This window comes from Camelus bactrianus, chromosome 22, assembly GCF_048773025.1.
Source record: "Camelus bactrianus isolate YW-2024 breed Bactrian camel chromosome 22, ASM4877302v1, whole genome shotgun sequence".
NCBI classification, from domain to species: Eukaryota; Metazoa; Chordata; class Mammalia; order Artiodactyla; family Camelidae; genus Camelus; species Camelus bactrianus.
Window position 1 is genome coordinate 28441299 of NC_133560.1, and position 16084 is coordinate 28457382.

At 56.7% G+C, this 16084-nt stretch overlaps 1 protein-coding gene across 1 annotated transcript in view; it reads left to right on the forward strand.

Moving 5' to 3' along the window:
- PTPRS (protein tyrosine phosphatase receptor type S) overlaps nucleotides 1-16084 on the forward strand; it is a 66400-nt gene that overhangs the window by 40819 nt on the left and 9497 nt on the right. The window contains exons 11-22 of the mRNA XM_074351024.1: nucleotides 3851-4156; nucleotides 5428-5621; nucleotides 7812-7929; nucleotides 9396-10004; nucleotides 10448-10545; nucleotides 10750-11003; nucleotides 11972-12065; nucleotides 12164-12379; nucleotides 12883-13040; nucleotides 13543-13554; nucleotides 13820-13932; nucleotides 15425-15472. Of these exons, the coding sequence (XP_074207125.1) occupies nucleotides 3851-4156; nucleotides 5428-5621; nucleotides 7812-7929; nucleotides 9396-10004; nucleotides 10448-10545; nucleotides 10750-11003; nucleotides 11972-12065; nucleotides 12164-12379; nucleotides 12883-13040; nucleotides 13543-13554; nucleotides 13820-13932; nucleotides 15425-15472 (2220 nt within the window). The remainder of the gene's footprint in view (nucleotides 1-3850; nucleotides 4157-5427; nucleotides 5622-7811; nucleotides 7930-9395; nucleotides 10005-10447; nucleotides 10546-10749; nucleotides 11004-11971; nucleotides 12066-12163; nucleotides 12380-12882; nucleotides 13041-13542; nucleotides 13555-13819; nucleotides 13933-15424; nucleotides 15473-16084) is intronic.

Genomic DNA, 16084 nt, shown 5'->3' on the forward strand with positions numbered 1-16084 from the left:
GCACAGGTGCCGCAAAGGTGAGTACGCGCTGGTCTCCAGTGGGTTCACAAAAACGGCCCACCCTGCGTGTCCCCTAGCCTGTGGCCCATGTGTCCATCAGCTCTGGGCTGTGCAGACAGTCCGGAGCCCAAATTCAGCCCCCTCAACTCTCCGTTGCTGCCAAGAGGCATGCCTGTCCAGGAACCAGGAATCGGAACCCCGCCCCTGCACACACACATCTCTGTGTGCATCTACGCCCACCCCACCTCCTCCGAGATACCACGCAGGTTGGGCCGGATTGTGAAGGCGGCGGCCTCCAAGGTCGTCAAGAAAGCGGCTTTGGCCCAGCCACGTGAACCTCTGGGGCGGCCCAGGACAGGGAGTGAGGGAGAAGGGACTCCCCACTTCGCAACCCGAGACGGGAGGGGCCCGAGAGAACTGGCAGTCAAGACTCAGGGCCAGGCGTATCCCCCCGGGGAGTGTGGGCTTCTTAGGCTGAACTCAAGGGTAGGTGGAGGCCAGACCACTCAGCCGTGGGTCTCCCCAGACACCGTCCCACCTTCCCGCCTCGTCAGTGCCAGCCCGGAACTGCGGCATGCCCACACTGGGGCCTGAGCAGGGCTGCGCGCCAGCTTGCATCCGGAGACCCACCCAGAGCTCGGTCTGGCCTTGTAGCTCAGCGCTCCGCCATTCCCTCCCTCGTAAGAAAGTCTTTTAAGTTAGCAGTTGAAGAGTGGAAGGTAGGTAACCAGACTGGGAGTTTTCTGGAAGGCGTCTTTCTTTCTTTTATTATGGTTTTTCTCATCATCATCACCATCATCGTTTCTTCTTTTATTATGGTTTTGGTTTTATTTTATCCCCCCTTTTTTTCAGCGAATCCATTCCTTCTGGCACATTCCTCGATTGGTTTTTCCTCTCCTGCCTGATTCCCCCCAGCTACTTTTGGTTGGGGTGGCTGGTCAAGAAATGGGGGTGAGGACCCCTAAGTGTCTGGTTTCAGAATCCAGAACTCCAGTGTTTCACTTGAAGTGAGGCCAGAGAGTCATTCTGGTTGCAGTAAGCCATTGGAATAGCCTCTGGAGTCAGGTAGCCTAGAGGTTTTGACAACAGGGGCCTCTAATTCATCTCGGGGTCCTAGAACCTACTGTGGGGTGTGCATGTAGTAAGTTCTCTGTAGACACATACTCAGTGAATAAATAGGGCTGGTATGATGGTGAAGGTTCTGTGTGCCTTAACCTCAAGCAAGGCCAGTGACCTCTCTGAGCTTCCTTCCAGGCGAGGCGGGCTCTAGGGTCATGGGCATTTGAGGGGGTTTGGCTCCAGCCATCCTCAATTGGCCTGAGCTGATGAAGGCACAGGCTGAGGCCTGAATTCCCTGCCTCAAGCAAGGCAGCCCATAGACAGCAGCTGAGCCCAGCTTCAAATCCTGGCTCTCGCCACAGGCCCTTGGGCAGGCCACTTGCCTTTTCTGGGCCTCAGTTTCCTCACCTGTAAAATGGGAGGTGAGCATCCAGGATGAGTGGGACCTGGCACCCAGTAGGTACACTACCAATGATGAAAGAATGCCAGGCAAACCAGGGGAGCTTTGAAAATCGTTTCACTGCCTATAACATGGTGTAGGGGTAGGAGATACTAGTTCTGGCCACCAAGGTGGGTCGTTCGAATTAAACAAGGCATAGCCAGTGAGCTGCATTTTGAGTCTGTAGAGGGCCTAGGGTGCTAGTGTGCAGAATGTGCACAGAATATGAGGTTTACTGTTGGTAACGCCCAGAACACAGGGCCTGGCCCTTAGTGGGCACTCAACATACAGAGACTATTACTGATGGTCCATAAAGCCCTTAACACACACGGTGCTTAATGTGTAGGAAGATAACACTGTTATTTAACAAAGCGCTTGGTGTGCTGCCTGCCACACAGTAGGTGTTCCATAAACGCAGCTGCTGTTTTCAGTCTAAACTGGATCAGCACGGTGCTGGACATACAGTCGGCACTCCATGATTGAAAGCTCTTAGTCGTTTGTAACAAGCTTAACCTGGTGTCGGGCACACAGTAGGTCTCTGAAACACAGAGGCTGTGATTATTATCTGCAGCCCTTGGCATGGTGCCTGGCATATGTTATTGTCCAGTAAGTGGCACTTTAAAGATGTTGGCCTGGTGCTCTGCACATAGTAGGTGCTCAACTGGGAGCCACTGTCAGTCTGGAAGGGCCTAGCATGGTTTCAGGCACGCAGTTTTTGCTCAAAACATGGAGCTGTCATCTGCAAGTTTCTTGGCACTGTGTAAATAGTAGGTGCTTAGTAAGAACTATTACCTTTTTAATATAAGGTCATTAGCACATAGTAGGTGCTTAATACATGGGGACTACTACTGTTATCCAATAAAGCTCTTAGCAGTGTTTGACACATAGTAGGTGCTTTAAATGGGGAGGCTATTGCTGTTACCCAGTAAAAACAGTGCCTGACACACAGTAGGTGCTTAAAAATGGGACCTATTAATGTTTGACAGGGCCCTCAGTACAGTACCTAGCACATAGTAGGTATTTAATATGTGGGAACTGTTACTCTTTTTCAGTAAAGCCTCCAGCACAGTGGCTGGCACACAGGTGCTGGTATGTGGGGACCAGTGCTGTTAGCTCATAAAGGCCTCAGCACGGTGCCTGGCATGCACTAGGCAGCTGCTGCTGTTATCTTCAGGGGGCTATTACGATGACCAGCCCACAGTAGGTGCTCAGCAAATGAGCCTTGCTGTTGATCTGTATTGGGCTTAGTGTGGTGCTAGGTGCACAGTAGGGGCTCCAAACAGAAGAACTATGATCTGTAAAAACTATGGCACACAGTAGGTGCTAAATATGTACCTACCTGTATCTGTAAAGCCCTGGCCGGGTGCCAACACAGTAGGTGGCCAATACACAGGGACTTTTACTATTACTGTATACAGCCTTTGGCATGCTGACTGGCACACAGTAGGTGCTCGAGACACAAGCATTATTTTCTTTGCAGGTAAGGGCAAGGGGGTGGTCCTGGTTGAAGTAACCACTGTGTGCCCTCCAGGGTCCCTGGCAGTACAGGTATTCAGTAAATAGGTGCTCTTATTGTTAACCTAGAAAGTGCTCAGCGATGTGCCTAGCAGATAGTAAGTGCCCAATAAATGGGGCTTGCACTGCCCTTCCCCTGGCACACAGTTGATAGTCAGGAAACCAGTGTTTACTATTACTCCATCCCTGGTGCTGTACCTGGCACACAGTAGGTGTTCTGTATTAAGTACACTTACTGTAATTCTTTGAAGCCCTTGGCATGGTGTTTGGCATGTAGAAGGGGCTCAATAGATGCTTTTACTGTTACCCTGTAAAGCCTCTGGCACCATGCCCGGCACATAGGTGCCCAATAAATGAGGCTTTTGTTGCCATTCTTCTGGCACAGTGCCTAGCACACAGTAGGTGCTCAATAAATAAGTACATTTGCCGTTATTCTGTGACGCCCTTGGCACCATGCCTGGCACATAGTAGGTGCCAGTAAATGGGGCTTTTACTGCTCTTCTGCTTGGCATGATGCATGGCACACACGTCTGTGCTCCATGGGGACCATAGCTACCCTCTGCCTAAGACCTACTGTGTGCCAAGTGCAGCCCTGTACCATGAGTGCAGCGTTCTTGGCCAGCCCTCCCGGCCGCCATCCCCACCCACCTGCCCACCCGCCCATTTCACCTTTGGTTGACACCCGCTTCTTTTGGGTTCGACTTCTCTTTGGTTTGGTTCTGTTTTGTTTGTTATCATCTTCTTTTTTATTTTCTCTTTCCCATCTTTTGTTTCCCCACCCCCTCCCCACCCATCCCGCCTCCCTTCCCCACCCCCACGTTCTCCCCCCTCCAATAGAACCGTCAGCCCCCCCTCAAGACGTTAAATGTGTCAGCACGCGCTCCACGGCCATTTTGGTAAGTTGGCGCCCGCCGCCGCCGGAAACGCACAACGGGGCCCTGGTGAGCTATAGCGTCCGCTACCGACCGCTGGGCTCGGAGGACCCGCAACCCAAGGAGGTGAACGGCATCCCCCCGACCACCACTCAGATCCTGCTGGAGGCGTTGGACAAGTGGACGGAGTACCGCATCACGGCTGTCGCTCACACAGAGGTGGGACCAGGGCCCGAGAGCTCGCCCGTGGTCGTCCGCACCGACGAGGACGGTAAGCACTGGCCCTGTCCTGGGGACCCCGCAGGCCCCAGCCTGGGCCCCACTTTGGAGCCTTCTGTCCCTGAAAGATGGGGCTGGCTGGTGGTCAAAAGGTAGAAGCCACAAGCAGGAGAGGGAGGCACGCAGCAGGCAGCCTCCCCAAGCCACCCCTGGCTCCTTGATCTCGGAACTCTCCATTCTAGACCTTTCTGGGCTGCATTCTCTCTCTGAGCCTTGGGCCTGGGAAGTTAAGCTGGCAGCCCTAAATTTTGGTCCAGTGGTGGAAACCATGGAAACAGAGTGTAAGCAACAGCAAGCAGCACTTGCAACAAGATTATGGTCCCTGACGCCCGAAACCCGGTTTTTAGACTCTTGGGATAATGTCGGGGTTTGGAGCTGCTTGGGACTGAGCCATGCTACCTAGAAAGGAGTTAGATTGCCCGCTGATAACGGTTAACAAGCAGCTCACTGGGGGACGGAGACTGATTTGTAAGCACCGGCCAATTTCTGTGGTGTAAATATTCCCACTGTGGCTGATTTTGAGGTAGAAAGTTTCAAGGCGCTGGTCACGCAGTAGAAGCCGAGGGCATGGGGAGACATGAAGCAAGCAGCTTCCCCAGTAAGATTCCAACCTCTTAGTCCCAGGAACCTAGACCAATTGCTTTCTGAGCCATTGGCCTGGAAGGTTCAGTTGGCAGCCCACATTTTGTCCTGAGCGTGGGGAAGAAATGAGGCCGGTCTTCATGCCAGACCTTGGGGTGGGAGGGGGTGGCGGGGGTGGCAAGGGCTCTGAGCTGGGGACAGGCTGAGAAAAAGGCCCAGTGCAAAGTGGGCTGGCTGCACACTGGAATGTATAGGAGTTTGCAGCTGAACTGGGTTAACATCCCAGCTTTGCCTCTTAATAACCCTGTGATCATGGAATCCACTCTTTGTGCCTCAGTTTCCCCTTTATATATAAAGCATAAGAGCTCCTATCTGGAAGGGGTGCTGTGAGGATAGAGGCAGTGTGGCTAAAGCTCTTAGCTGGGGCATGCGCGGCCCTGGCAGGTGGCTAGGCTCCGGGGGACCTAAGTCGCGCGTGTCTAAGTGGGGTATGCCGTCAGGGGCCCCTCCCGGGCTGTGGGAGGCGTGAAGGAGGTACTCCCTCCCGGCCTGTGGTGAGCGCTCAGAGCGCCCAGTTAACCAGCAGTCCCTTGGCACCCTGGCATCGGGCAGTGGCGCTGCCCGGGGCGGGGCTGGGCGCCCCAGTAACGGCCCCGCCCGCCCCTCCCGTCCCCCCGCCAGTGCCCAGCGCGCCGCCGCGGAAGGTGGAGGCGGAGGCGCTCAACGCCACGGCCATTCGCGTGCTGTGGCGCTCGCCCGCGCCCGGCCGGCAGCACGGCCAGATCCGCGGCTACCAGGTCCACTACGTGCGCATGGAGGGCGCTGAGGCCCGAGGGCCGCCGCGCATCAAGGACATCATGCTGGCCGATGCCCAGGTGGGCGGGGCTCGGGGCGGGGCGTGGGTTTGGGGCGGGGCCTGGGTCCCTGCACTCCTGCCCCCTCTCTGCTTCTCTCTTTCTTTCTCTCTGGCTACTCCGCTCACCTCCTCCTCTCTCCCCTGCCGCCTCCTCCCGCGCTCAGTGGGAGATGGACGACACAGCTGAATATGTAAGTAGTGCCACTTCCAGTGCTTTTCCTGCGGGCCGTGCAGTGCTGTGTCACCCCCGCCCCTGCACGCCGCTTGTAAAAGGGTCTCCTCCCCTGGGCCCCCGATGCGCACGCACTTACCTCTTGGACCTTGAAGTCTCAGTTTTGCATCAGGCAAATGGGCACCTGCTGGGTCCCCAGAGGTATCCATTAGCCCTCTTACCTGAATGGCCCCCGGGACTCCGTTGGCCTCATGCCTCCGCACTTCCCTTCCCCAGGCTTGCTGCGGTCTTCTCCCCAACATCCTTGCCCAAGCTGTCACACAGCCTGGAAGGCCTTTCCTACAGCCTCCTCTGCTGGACCCAGGCCTGGCAGATCAGAACAGTCACTTTCCAGCCTTTTGGTCACCCAGCACAGCCTTCCCTGACCTCTAAATTTCTCTCTCAGGCCAAAAAGTATCCTTTCATTCAGGCCTGGCATGATGAGAGGGGTCAGTGGGCACCAGGTGGGAAAGGAGGTGTGCAGGACTACTGTTTCCACCCCTCCAAGCTTTCTTGGGAGGCCCTGAACCAGAGTCAGGATTGCTGTGTGACTTCGGGCAAGTTGCTGCTTCTCTCTGGGCTGTCTTTCTGCCCCTAAAATGGAGGCCACAGGCTCTTCTGAGAGCCCTAAGTCTGATGTGGCCCCACCCACTCCTGTAGTTCTGCCTCTTCCGCACCCCGAGTCTGGGGGGAAGGTTCCCATGGGGCTCCGGCTCAGTCCCTCCCACCCACCAAGACCCTGGGAAGACTGAATGGGAGGCTCAGGTGCAGGAGACCCTCTGTTCATGCATCCTGTCCTCCCACCTTGTGCTCCTGACCTGGGGCCACCCCACAGCTCCCAGGCATGCTGGGTGTGTGGGTGTGCGGGTGTGCGGGTGTGCATGCATGGGGACATGGGCACACGTGTGACTGTGTGAAGGTCGGGAGCTTTGTCACTCACTGAACAAGCAGTGATTTACTGAGCACCTGCTATACATAGAGCCTGTGCCAGGTGCTGCGGGCACGATGGTGACCGAGACAGGCCTGTGCCTGCCTTCCTAGGGGTCACGGTCCAGGGGACAGGGATGCTTTAATTGGAAAAAAGCACAAATTCAGGCCTAGTTCCAGCTCTGGTGGAGACGGGGCAGAGGCAGTGGTGTAAATGAACAGTCAGCTGTCCGGCGGGGAGCACAGTCCTGACTGGTAGCATCTGCCGTTTTCCAGGGTGTAATACTCCCACCGTGTCGATTTCAAGCCACCCACCAGATTTGTGGTAGCTCATCATTGCAGAGTGTTTCTGTCACACAGATACAAGAGACAGAATAATCTGGAGACATAACTAATAGTAAAGGTGGCAAAATAATTAGGAAGGGTTGGGTTTGAGCACTTGTTACCTTTGTTTTTACTATTATTTGATCATTTGCATAGTTTAATTTTTAATAACAGTTGTATTTAGTAACTGGCTCACAGATTTTCTAAAAATTTAATTGTGGGCTTCTGAGAGTTGTTATAAGGAATCTCTAGCACACCAGTGGGTATAGTGGAGGCTGGAGGGACAGCCAGTGCAAAGGCCCTGAGGCAGGACTGTGGCTGGTGTTTAGGAGGAATAGAGAGGAGGCCTGTGTGGCTGGAGCAGAGTGAGCGAGGGAGAAGGGGAGGGCAGGCAGGTGGGGCAGGTTGTGTAGGGCCTTGGGGGTGGAGTGGAGGGCTATGAGCAAGAGAGTTCGGACCTGACTCAGGTGCTCACAGGCGCTCTCTGGTGGTCACTTTAGGGAGGCCAGATGGGGGCAAGTGTGGGAAAGGAAGGGACTGTGCTGGTCCAGGGGAAGCCGTGACAGGTGTCAGGCCACGTGTGCCCATCTCAGCCTGGACGTGTTACATGTTGGGATCTGTGCATGAGCTCAGGTGCACGTCTCTGCCCGTGGACTGGGCCCTGCGTCCCCCTTGCTTGTCCCTAGCATGGGGAGGAGGGTGGGCAGCCCTGGTTGCATCACTGACCCCCCCCACCCCTGCCCACAGGAGATGGTCATCACAAACCTGCAGCCTGAGACTGCCTATTCCATCACGGTAGCCGCCTACACCATGAAAGGCGATGGCGCTCGCAGCAAACCCAAGGTGGTAGTGACCAAAGGAGCAGGTAGGTGACCCTCCTATGCCCTTGGCCCCCAGAGTGTCCCTGCAGAGTTCCAGAGCCCACGTGGGGAGAGGGTGCATCAGGCAGGAGAAACAGGGAGAACAGAGGTGTAGGGGCTACTCGAGAGGTTGTTCAGACCCAGCGTGGTCCAGCCCCACTCAGCTTCAGCCAGACGGAAACCTTTAACAGCCGACTCTGCCTCCTGTTCCCTCTGCCCGGATACCCTTCTCCGGGCTGGCTGTCTCCTCAGCATCCTTTGGGTCTTTGTTTAGTCTGCACCTCCTCGGGGAGCCTTCCCCACCCCCCCATCCCACAGTCTGGGCCAGGTGTCCTCTCTGCGTCCCTTCCGCCTGACAGCACCCCTTGCTTCCCCCATCCCAGCTCTGATCACCCCAAGTGGGTTGTCATTTCAGGATGGTGTGCTGCCTCCCCGCTGCACCAGGAGCTGCCTCTCCTGGTAGCCTTGCCTCAGTTTCCCCTTCTGGCCCCTCTGGGTCCCTCCCATCAGTCACAAGAGGCTGTTTTTCCCCCAGCCAAACTTAGCTGAGTGAGGAGAGAGAGAGTCAGCCATGGAAATGTAAAGAGAAGGTCTTCCAGGCAGAGGGCACAGCCCAGAGACTCAAGGGGGAGTCACAAGCTTGGAGTGTTCAAGGAGCAAAGAAGGACCCTTGTGGCCTCTGTCCACTTCCTGCACCCTTCGTGCTGCACCTCTGACAATATAGCCTGATGTTCAGGGCCTCCCAGCTGGACACAGCACTCCTCTACACTGCTGCCAGCCCCTGCCCATACTGTTCCCTTTGCCTGCCTAGTCTGTCCTCCAGCCTCCAGCACCCACGTCACCTCCTCCAGGACGCTTCCCAGGATTGCTCCCTCCTTTCTCAGGCACATTGCATAAGAAGTCATGCTTGCTAAGCAGAACCTGCTGTGTACACTAATGATTTCATAGCATATTCCATTAAAGGTCCTGATAAGGCCTGCAGTGGAGAAACATGGTTTCATGTGTAGCCAGACTTCTCAGGACCTTGACACATTGATTACTACACAGACGGTTGAGAACCATGGGGTAGAGGCAGGGTTTTGGACACTCTTACAGTCCATGGATACTAATCATGTGCCAGCAGGAGGCAAGGGGCGAATAAATAACTCAAGGGAGGAAGTACATAGATGAGGGCCTGCCATGATGTCTGTGGATGTTTTCCTTTATTGGGTCCTCTGAGTCCCCTGCTTCCTCTCCATTCCTTGCACTCACCCAGCACGATTCCACCTCAGGGCCTTTGCACTGGCTGGTCCCTCTTCCTGAATCACTGTTCCTTCCAGACCTCCCTGCAACTCCCTCCCTTTCCTCCTTCAAGTCTTTGCTTCTGAGTGAGGCCTTCCCAAGACCACTTTTGAAAATAGTAACCCCACTGTGTGCTCCTGGGCTGGGGGTTGGTCCTGTGGCCCTAACACCTGTCCCGTGTCTCCCGCAGTGCTGGGCCGCCCCACCCTGTCGGTGCAGCAGACCCCCGAGGGCAGCCTGCTGGCACGCTGGGAGCCCCCAGCCGGCACCTTCGAGGACCAGGTGCTGGGCTACCGCCTGCAGTTCGGCCGCGAGGACTCGTCACCTCTGGCCACACTAGAGTTCCCGCCCACCGAGGACCACTACACAGCATCAGGCGTACACAAGGGGGCCACGTACGTGTTCCGGCTGGCGGCCCGGAGCCGAGGCGGCCTGGGCGAGGAGGCGGCCGAGGTCCTGAGCATCCCAGAGGACACCCCCCGCGGCCACCCGCAGATCCTCGAGGCGGCCGGCAACGCCTCAGCCGGCACCGTCCTACTCCGCTGGCTGCCGCCCGTGCCTGCCGAGCGCAACGGGGCCATTGTCAAGTACACGGTAGCCGTGCGGGAGGCCGGTGCCCTGGGCCCCGCCCGAGAGACCGAGCTGCCAGCGGCGGCCGAGCCGGGCGCCGAGAACGTGCTCACGCTGCAGGGCCTCAAGCCCGACACGGCCTATGACCTCCAAGTGCGGGCCCACACGCGCCGGGGCCCCGGCCCCTACAGCCCCCCCGTCCGCTACCGGACGTTCCTGCGGGACCAAGGTAGGCGCGCGGTGACCCCCGCACCAGAGCCGGGCTGGGCCTCGCGCCTGCCCCCACCCCAGCCCCCTCCCTCTCCCCCGCCCAGGTAAGTGGTCACTTTTCTGCTTCCTCGTGGACGCTCCAGGCAAGTCCAGACCCTGAGGCTCCGGTGTTGGCAAAGGTGGGACGTGCCTCGGTGGCACCGCCGCCCCCACCGCCGCCCCCCGACCCGTCCCCCTTCCCTCTTCCGCCTCCGCCTTCTCTCTGCAGCTGCGCCGTCTCCCGCAGCAGGGACTTGGGACAGGGCCAGGCAGGGCCGGGCCAGGGCCAGGCAGTAAGGCCATGTGCACAGCGGATGACAGGGAGTGCCTGGGCCGCCCCACCCCACCCCGTCCGCCCGTGCTGCCCCCAGCGCTCACGGGGCCTCTCTTCTGCTTTCTCCCGCTCGCCGCTGCCTGGCACAGTCTCACCCAAGAACTTTAAGGTGAAGATGATCATGAAGACGTCAGTCCTGCTCAGCTGGGAGTTCCCCGACAACTACAACTCCCCGACGCCCTACAAGGTGCGGCCTCCCACCGAGTCAGGGGCGGGGTCAGCCGGGGTCAGGGCTTAGGCTGGAGTCTAGGCCTGGTCCGGGGGCTGGGCTGCACTGTGCTCACAGCTGAGTGGGCTCAGGCTTCAGCTGGCATTAGGGCTCTGCCTGGGGTCACAGTTGGTGGGACTGAGGCTCAGCCCTGAGCCCCACTGAGCCAACCCTGGCCCTCAGATCCAGTACAATGGGCTCACGCTGGATGTGGACGGCCGCACCACCAAGAAGCTCATCACGCACCTCAAGCCCAACACCTTTTACAACTTCGTGCTGACCAACCGCGGCAGCAGCCTGGGCGGCCTCCAGCAGACAGTCACCGCCTGGACTGCCTTCAACCTGCTCAGCTCCAAGCCCAGCGTGACCCCCAAGCCTGACTCTGACGGCTTCATTGTGGTGTATCTGCCCGATGGCCAGAGCCCCGTGCCCGTCCAGTACGTTCAGCCCACCCCAGGGATTTTGCACACCACCATTAGCCAGCTATGTGACTGGGGCTAGCCTCTTGACCTCTCAGTGCCTCAGTTTTCCCGCCTGTGAAATAGAGATCACAACCTATCTCGAGTAGTTGCCCTGAAGATCCAGTGCTGCTTTTAGGTGTCATCGCTAAATGCGGCCTTATGTCTGCTCCTCCAGCATTCCTTGACACTCCCATGTGCCTGACCTTCTACTGGTTCTGGGTTCCCAGACTGTTGAAGAGACAGCTGGAAACAGACACTCTCAGCTCCAATGGTGTGGCAGTGAGAGGCACCAGAGTCACTAGTGAGAGAGGAAGACTCTGGGAAGCAGAGAAAATCAAGGGTTACAAGAATGTGTGGGCATGGGAGCTGGGGCTTTGAAGGATGTATAAGAGTTCGAGACCTATACATTTGACCCTTGAACTGCATGGATCCACTTATATTCAGATTTTTTTCAACAAATACTTGATCCATGGTTGGTTGAATCCACAAATGGAGGACCACAGACACAGAGGGCCAACTGTACTTACACATGGATTTGACTGCATAGAGGGTCAGCCCCCCTGACCCCTGTGTTATTGGGGAGGAGGGTGTAGCTCAGTGGTAGAGTGCATGCCCCTGCACGAGGTCCTGGGCTCAATCCCAACTACCTCCACTGAAAATAAACAAACCTAATTCCACCCATCCCCAACAAAAAAACCAACAACAAACTTCTATGTTGTTGAAGGGTCAACTGGAATTGCACGGGGTAAGCTTTCTAGGCAAAAAGTATAGAATAATCAAAAGCCTGGAGGTTTGAATCAGGAACTATAGGTGCATGTGATTGGGGCCATCTACTCATTGAGCAGAGGGGAAGATCTCGAGGGGGTGGCTCCCCAACTCAGCCCCAGATAGCATCCCTTTTTCATGCCTGTAGACAGCCTCCCATGACTTTTATCTTTTGATAGGAACTACTTCATTGTAATGGTGCCACTACGTAAGTCTCGTGGCGGTCAGTTCCTGACCCCGCTGGGCAGCCCAGAGGATATGGACCTGGAGGAGGTAAGGGTCTGGGGCCCAACCACTGGACATGTCCCAGCTTTCGTGAGCCCAGCTGCTCCCAGTCAGGTGCTGAGCAGCCCACACCTCTGTTCCCACAGCTGATCCAAGACATTGCACGGCTGCAACGGCGCAGCCTGCGGCACTCCCGCCAGCTGGAGGTGCCCCGGCCCTATATCGCGGCTCGCTTCTCAGTGTTGCCACCCACCTTCCATCCCGGCGACCAGAAGCAGTATGGTGGCTTTGACAACAGGGGCCTGGAGCCTGGCCACAGATATGTTCTCTTTGTGCTTGCCGTGCTGCAGAAGAGCGAGCCTGTAAGTCCCAAATGGCGTCTGCCCACATCCAGCCACACCTGCCGAGTGAGGCAGGCCCCAGAGTGGCCTCGGTCCGCAGGGCCCTGACCTCACAGCCAGACACAGATCCTCCCAGCTCCCTGTGGTCAGAGCTGGCAGAGGGAAGGACTTGGGGTTGAGGGAATCCCAAGGGGAAGACTTTTGAGAGGAAAGGACTTTGGAACTGGGGCTTTGACAGATGTGCAGGAGTTTAGTAAAGAAAAAGCACCCCAGCTTTTGCATGTGCAAAGGCCTAAGGGTGCAGGAGGAACAGAAAGAATTTCAGAGCGGTTGGAACAGAGTGGGGAATGGGGAGAGAGAAGGTTAGCAAGGGCCAGGCTGCGCAGGCACCAGGGTCAGGGCTCTTGGGAGCTCTCAGAGGGTTTAGAGTAGGGATGGACATAGATTTCTATCTGAGGAAGAGCCATCTGGCCACCGTGAGGAGGATGGGCACTGACGGAGGTCCCCCCACCCCCTTCCTGCAGACATTTGCGGCCAGCCCCTTCTCAGACCCCTTCCAGCTGGATAACCCAGACCCCCAGCCCATCGTGGACGGCGAGGAGGGGCTCATCTGGGTGATCGGGCCCGTGCTGGCGGTGGTCTTCATCATCTGCATCGTGATTGCCATCTTGCTCTACAAGAAGTGAGCCCCCTGCACTCCCCCACTTGACAGGAGGGAGGGCTTCCTAGAAAAGGTGGGGGAAAGACCCAAGGAAGGGTCGTCTCAGGAGATTATCACAGAACCCTTCTATGGTACAGACAGGGAAAGCAGGGCTCAGAGAGGTTTAGAGACTTTATCAAAGTCACACAGCCTGGAAAATGGCAGGGTGGGGTTCCAGCCTGGCCAGTGATTTGACCCCAGTTAAGCCCCACTCTCCACTCAGCAGGAAGATTTGGGGTGGAGGCTGCCTCTGGACGGTAATTGTCGTCACCATGCTTAACACGTCCTAGCTTAGAAGGGGAGGGCTGAGACATTACTCTGTGCAGGAGACCCAGGCCCGGAGGATTAGCCATTTTCTGGAGCAGGCCAAGGCTCAGAGAGGGCAAGAAAGCCACCTAGTCACACGGCAGACCCTTTAAGGCCAGCACACCCTCACCTGTCTTCTTTTTCCCTCTTCTTTACCTGTATCTGTTTTCGGGAGCAGTAAGCCTGACAGGTGAGAACCAGTCCTGCCCTTTAGAGGTCGGGGAGGGGGACCGGGGTGGCACTGCGCCCGTAGGGTGACGGGGCACCTGGCTGCCCCAGCCATCACCCGTGTGTCTATGCATGGTCCTGGGACCGACCCCTCAGTCGCATGCACACAGGGTCCCTTTGCTGCCAGCCGGGTCACACGGGTGTGGCGCCCGTGCATGTTCACGCATGTGCCCGTGTGTCTTTGGACACGCCCTGGAGCTCACTGACTTCTGCTTGCTCCCATGAAGTAAACGCAAGGACTCAGAGCCCCGCACCAAATGCCTACTGAACAATGCCGACCTCGCCCCCCACCACCCCAAGGACCCTGTGGAAATGAGACGCATTAACTTCCAGACACCAGGTATGTGCTTGCCCCAGCTGCCAGGGACCTCAGCAACGCGGGGAGAGGAAGCTTGCACCCCGGTGGATCTCCACCTGCCTCCACCGAACGTGCCTGGTGCAGCTCAACTCCTGATCCCCAGATTCCGATGTGGATCTGGGCTTGGAACTGCCATGGGCTGGTTCTGCTTACATCCAAGGGAGGCTTTTGAAAAGTTGGTTTCAAACTGGTGGTTGCTGTCTTCTCTGGGAGCTTAAAGGACATCTGAAAATAAAGATAGAAATTTTCTATTTCATTTCTTCTGGCAGAAAGAACTCTGCTGCTCACACCTCGAGCCTTACGGCCACTCGGTGGTGGGTGTGAGGGTTCTGCCCGCACTGCCCGGGGTGAGCCCCTGGCAAGGCACAGAAACCCGCCTCCACCACGCCTTGCCCCTCTCCCCTCCGTGGCCACAGATGCTCATGGGCTCCCTGCCACTTCAGAGTTCACTGTAGATTGACAGGATTCAGCAATTCACCTGCCATACCTGGTAGGAGAACTGAACCGGGGTCTTGCCCTGAAGAATCTTCACGTACAGTGACCCACACGTCACCCCCGTCTCCTCCCGCTTAACGGGCTCAGGCCAGCTGCTTCTGACCAACAAGGAACTTTTCATTTAACTCATGGCTGCCGTCCTCCATGTGAACTCCCAGCATAGTAACATCTGTCTCTCTCTCTACGCCTCGGTCTCCACTTTCTGTTTCTGAATTGGTTCTTGTTAACTCTGTTTCCAACCAAGTGGAGATTTTGAACATTTCTGTTTAACTGATGCCTGCAGCCCTCCTGCAGGGCTCATGCATAGCCTAACGTGCTGTTCCTAATACGTTTCTTTCTCTTTTCTGTTGCTGGACTGTCTCGTGTTCGTTCTGTTTCATTCTAAAGAGAATTTCAATCATTTCTATTTAACTGGTGGCTGCAGTTCTCCGTTAAGAGCTCATCAAAGGTCTCATTGGCACCCCTGACATACTCCCTTCTCTCTTCTGTTTCTGGACTAGCTTAGGTCCATTCTGTTTCCACCCAAATGAGAATTTTAAACGTGTATGTCTAACTGATGGCCGCTGTCCTCCGTAAAGCTCATGGCATGGGCCCATACGTCCTTCCCCTGCCCTCAAGCTTCTCCCTCACCACCCTGCATCTGTTCCAAAATCCCCTCTGCTGACCCCAACAGGGGACCCAAGTCCAGGTCGGTCTGTGGGGACATATTGATAGAAGAACTTGAAGCTTTGATATCTTTCCAAAGTCACAGCTGAGAATCAGGACTGGCTGATGTCCAGTCACAGGGACACACTGCAGCTGCTGCAGGCTCCCTGGCTGGGGCTGGGGCCGGGGCTGGGGCAGCCGTGTGTCCCTCAGTGCTGGAGTCGCTCTGCCCTCTGCGTCTGTCCGCCGGCCGCTGTGCGTGCACCCAGCGAGGGGCGTGGGGAGGTGGGCTCCCCGCCTGTTTTCATTTATTTATTGTTTGCTGTTTCTGCAGATTCAGACCTCAGCAGCCCCCTCAGGGAGCCGGGGTTTCACTTTGAAAGTTAGTTCCTGTGTCTCTGTTCTCGGCTTCCTTTCGCCCGTTTGTTTTCACCCGTGGTTTCGCCATCCCACCTCCTCTCTCTGCCCGCCTGTCCTGCGCTGGCTTCTCGAGGGGGGTGGGGGTCTGGTCCGCAGGGCCCTTAGGGCACAGGTTGTGACTGCGTGTGGAGCAGAGGGGAGGGCTGGGGTCAGGAATGGAGGTGAGACATGTCCGCACATGAGAGCGGGAGCCCATCCACTGGTCAGACACCAGCCTCAGGCCCCTTAAATGTAGGCCCTCAGGGAGCCCCCAGGGTGGCAGGGACTCAGAACAACAGCTCTTTACCAGTCAATTTTGCAAATCTTGTGTTGGTTTAACACTGGTACTCTGGTGTCGGCGTGGGGCCATCACTGTAGCTGCTGAGTGAGTGGGTGAGCGCATGCCTGGCTGCCCGGCCCCAGGAGAGGGAGGGATCTGGCAGGCCCGGGTATCGGGAGGAAAGAGCCAGGACCACCCCACTACTTCCAGCCACCCACCTGGGGACTCCGAAGATAAGGGGCATCACTGTTATTTACCAGATGAGAAAATGAACCCTCCAAGGTCAGGAGCTCATGCGCCTGGGGCAGGTGCATG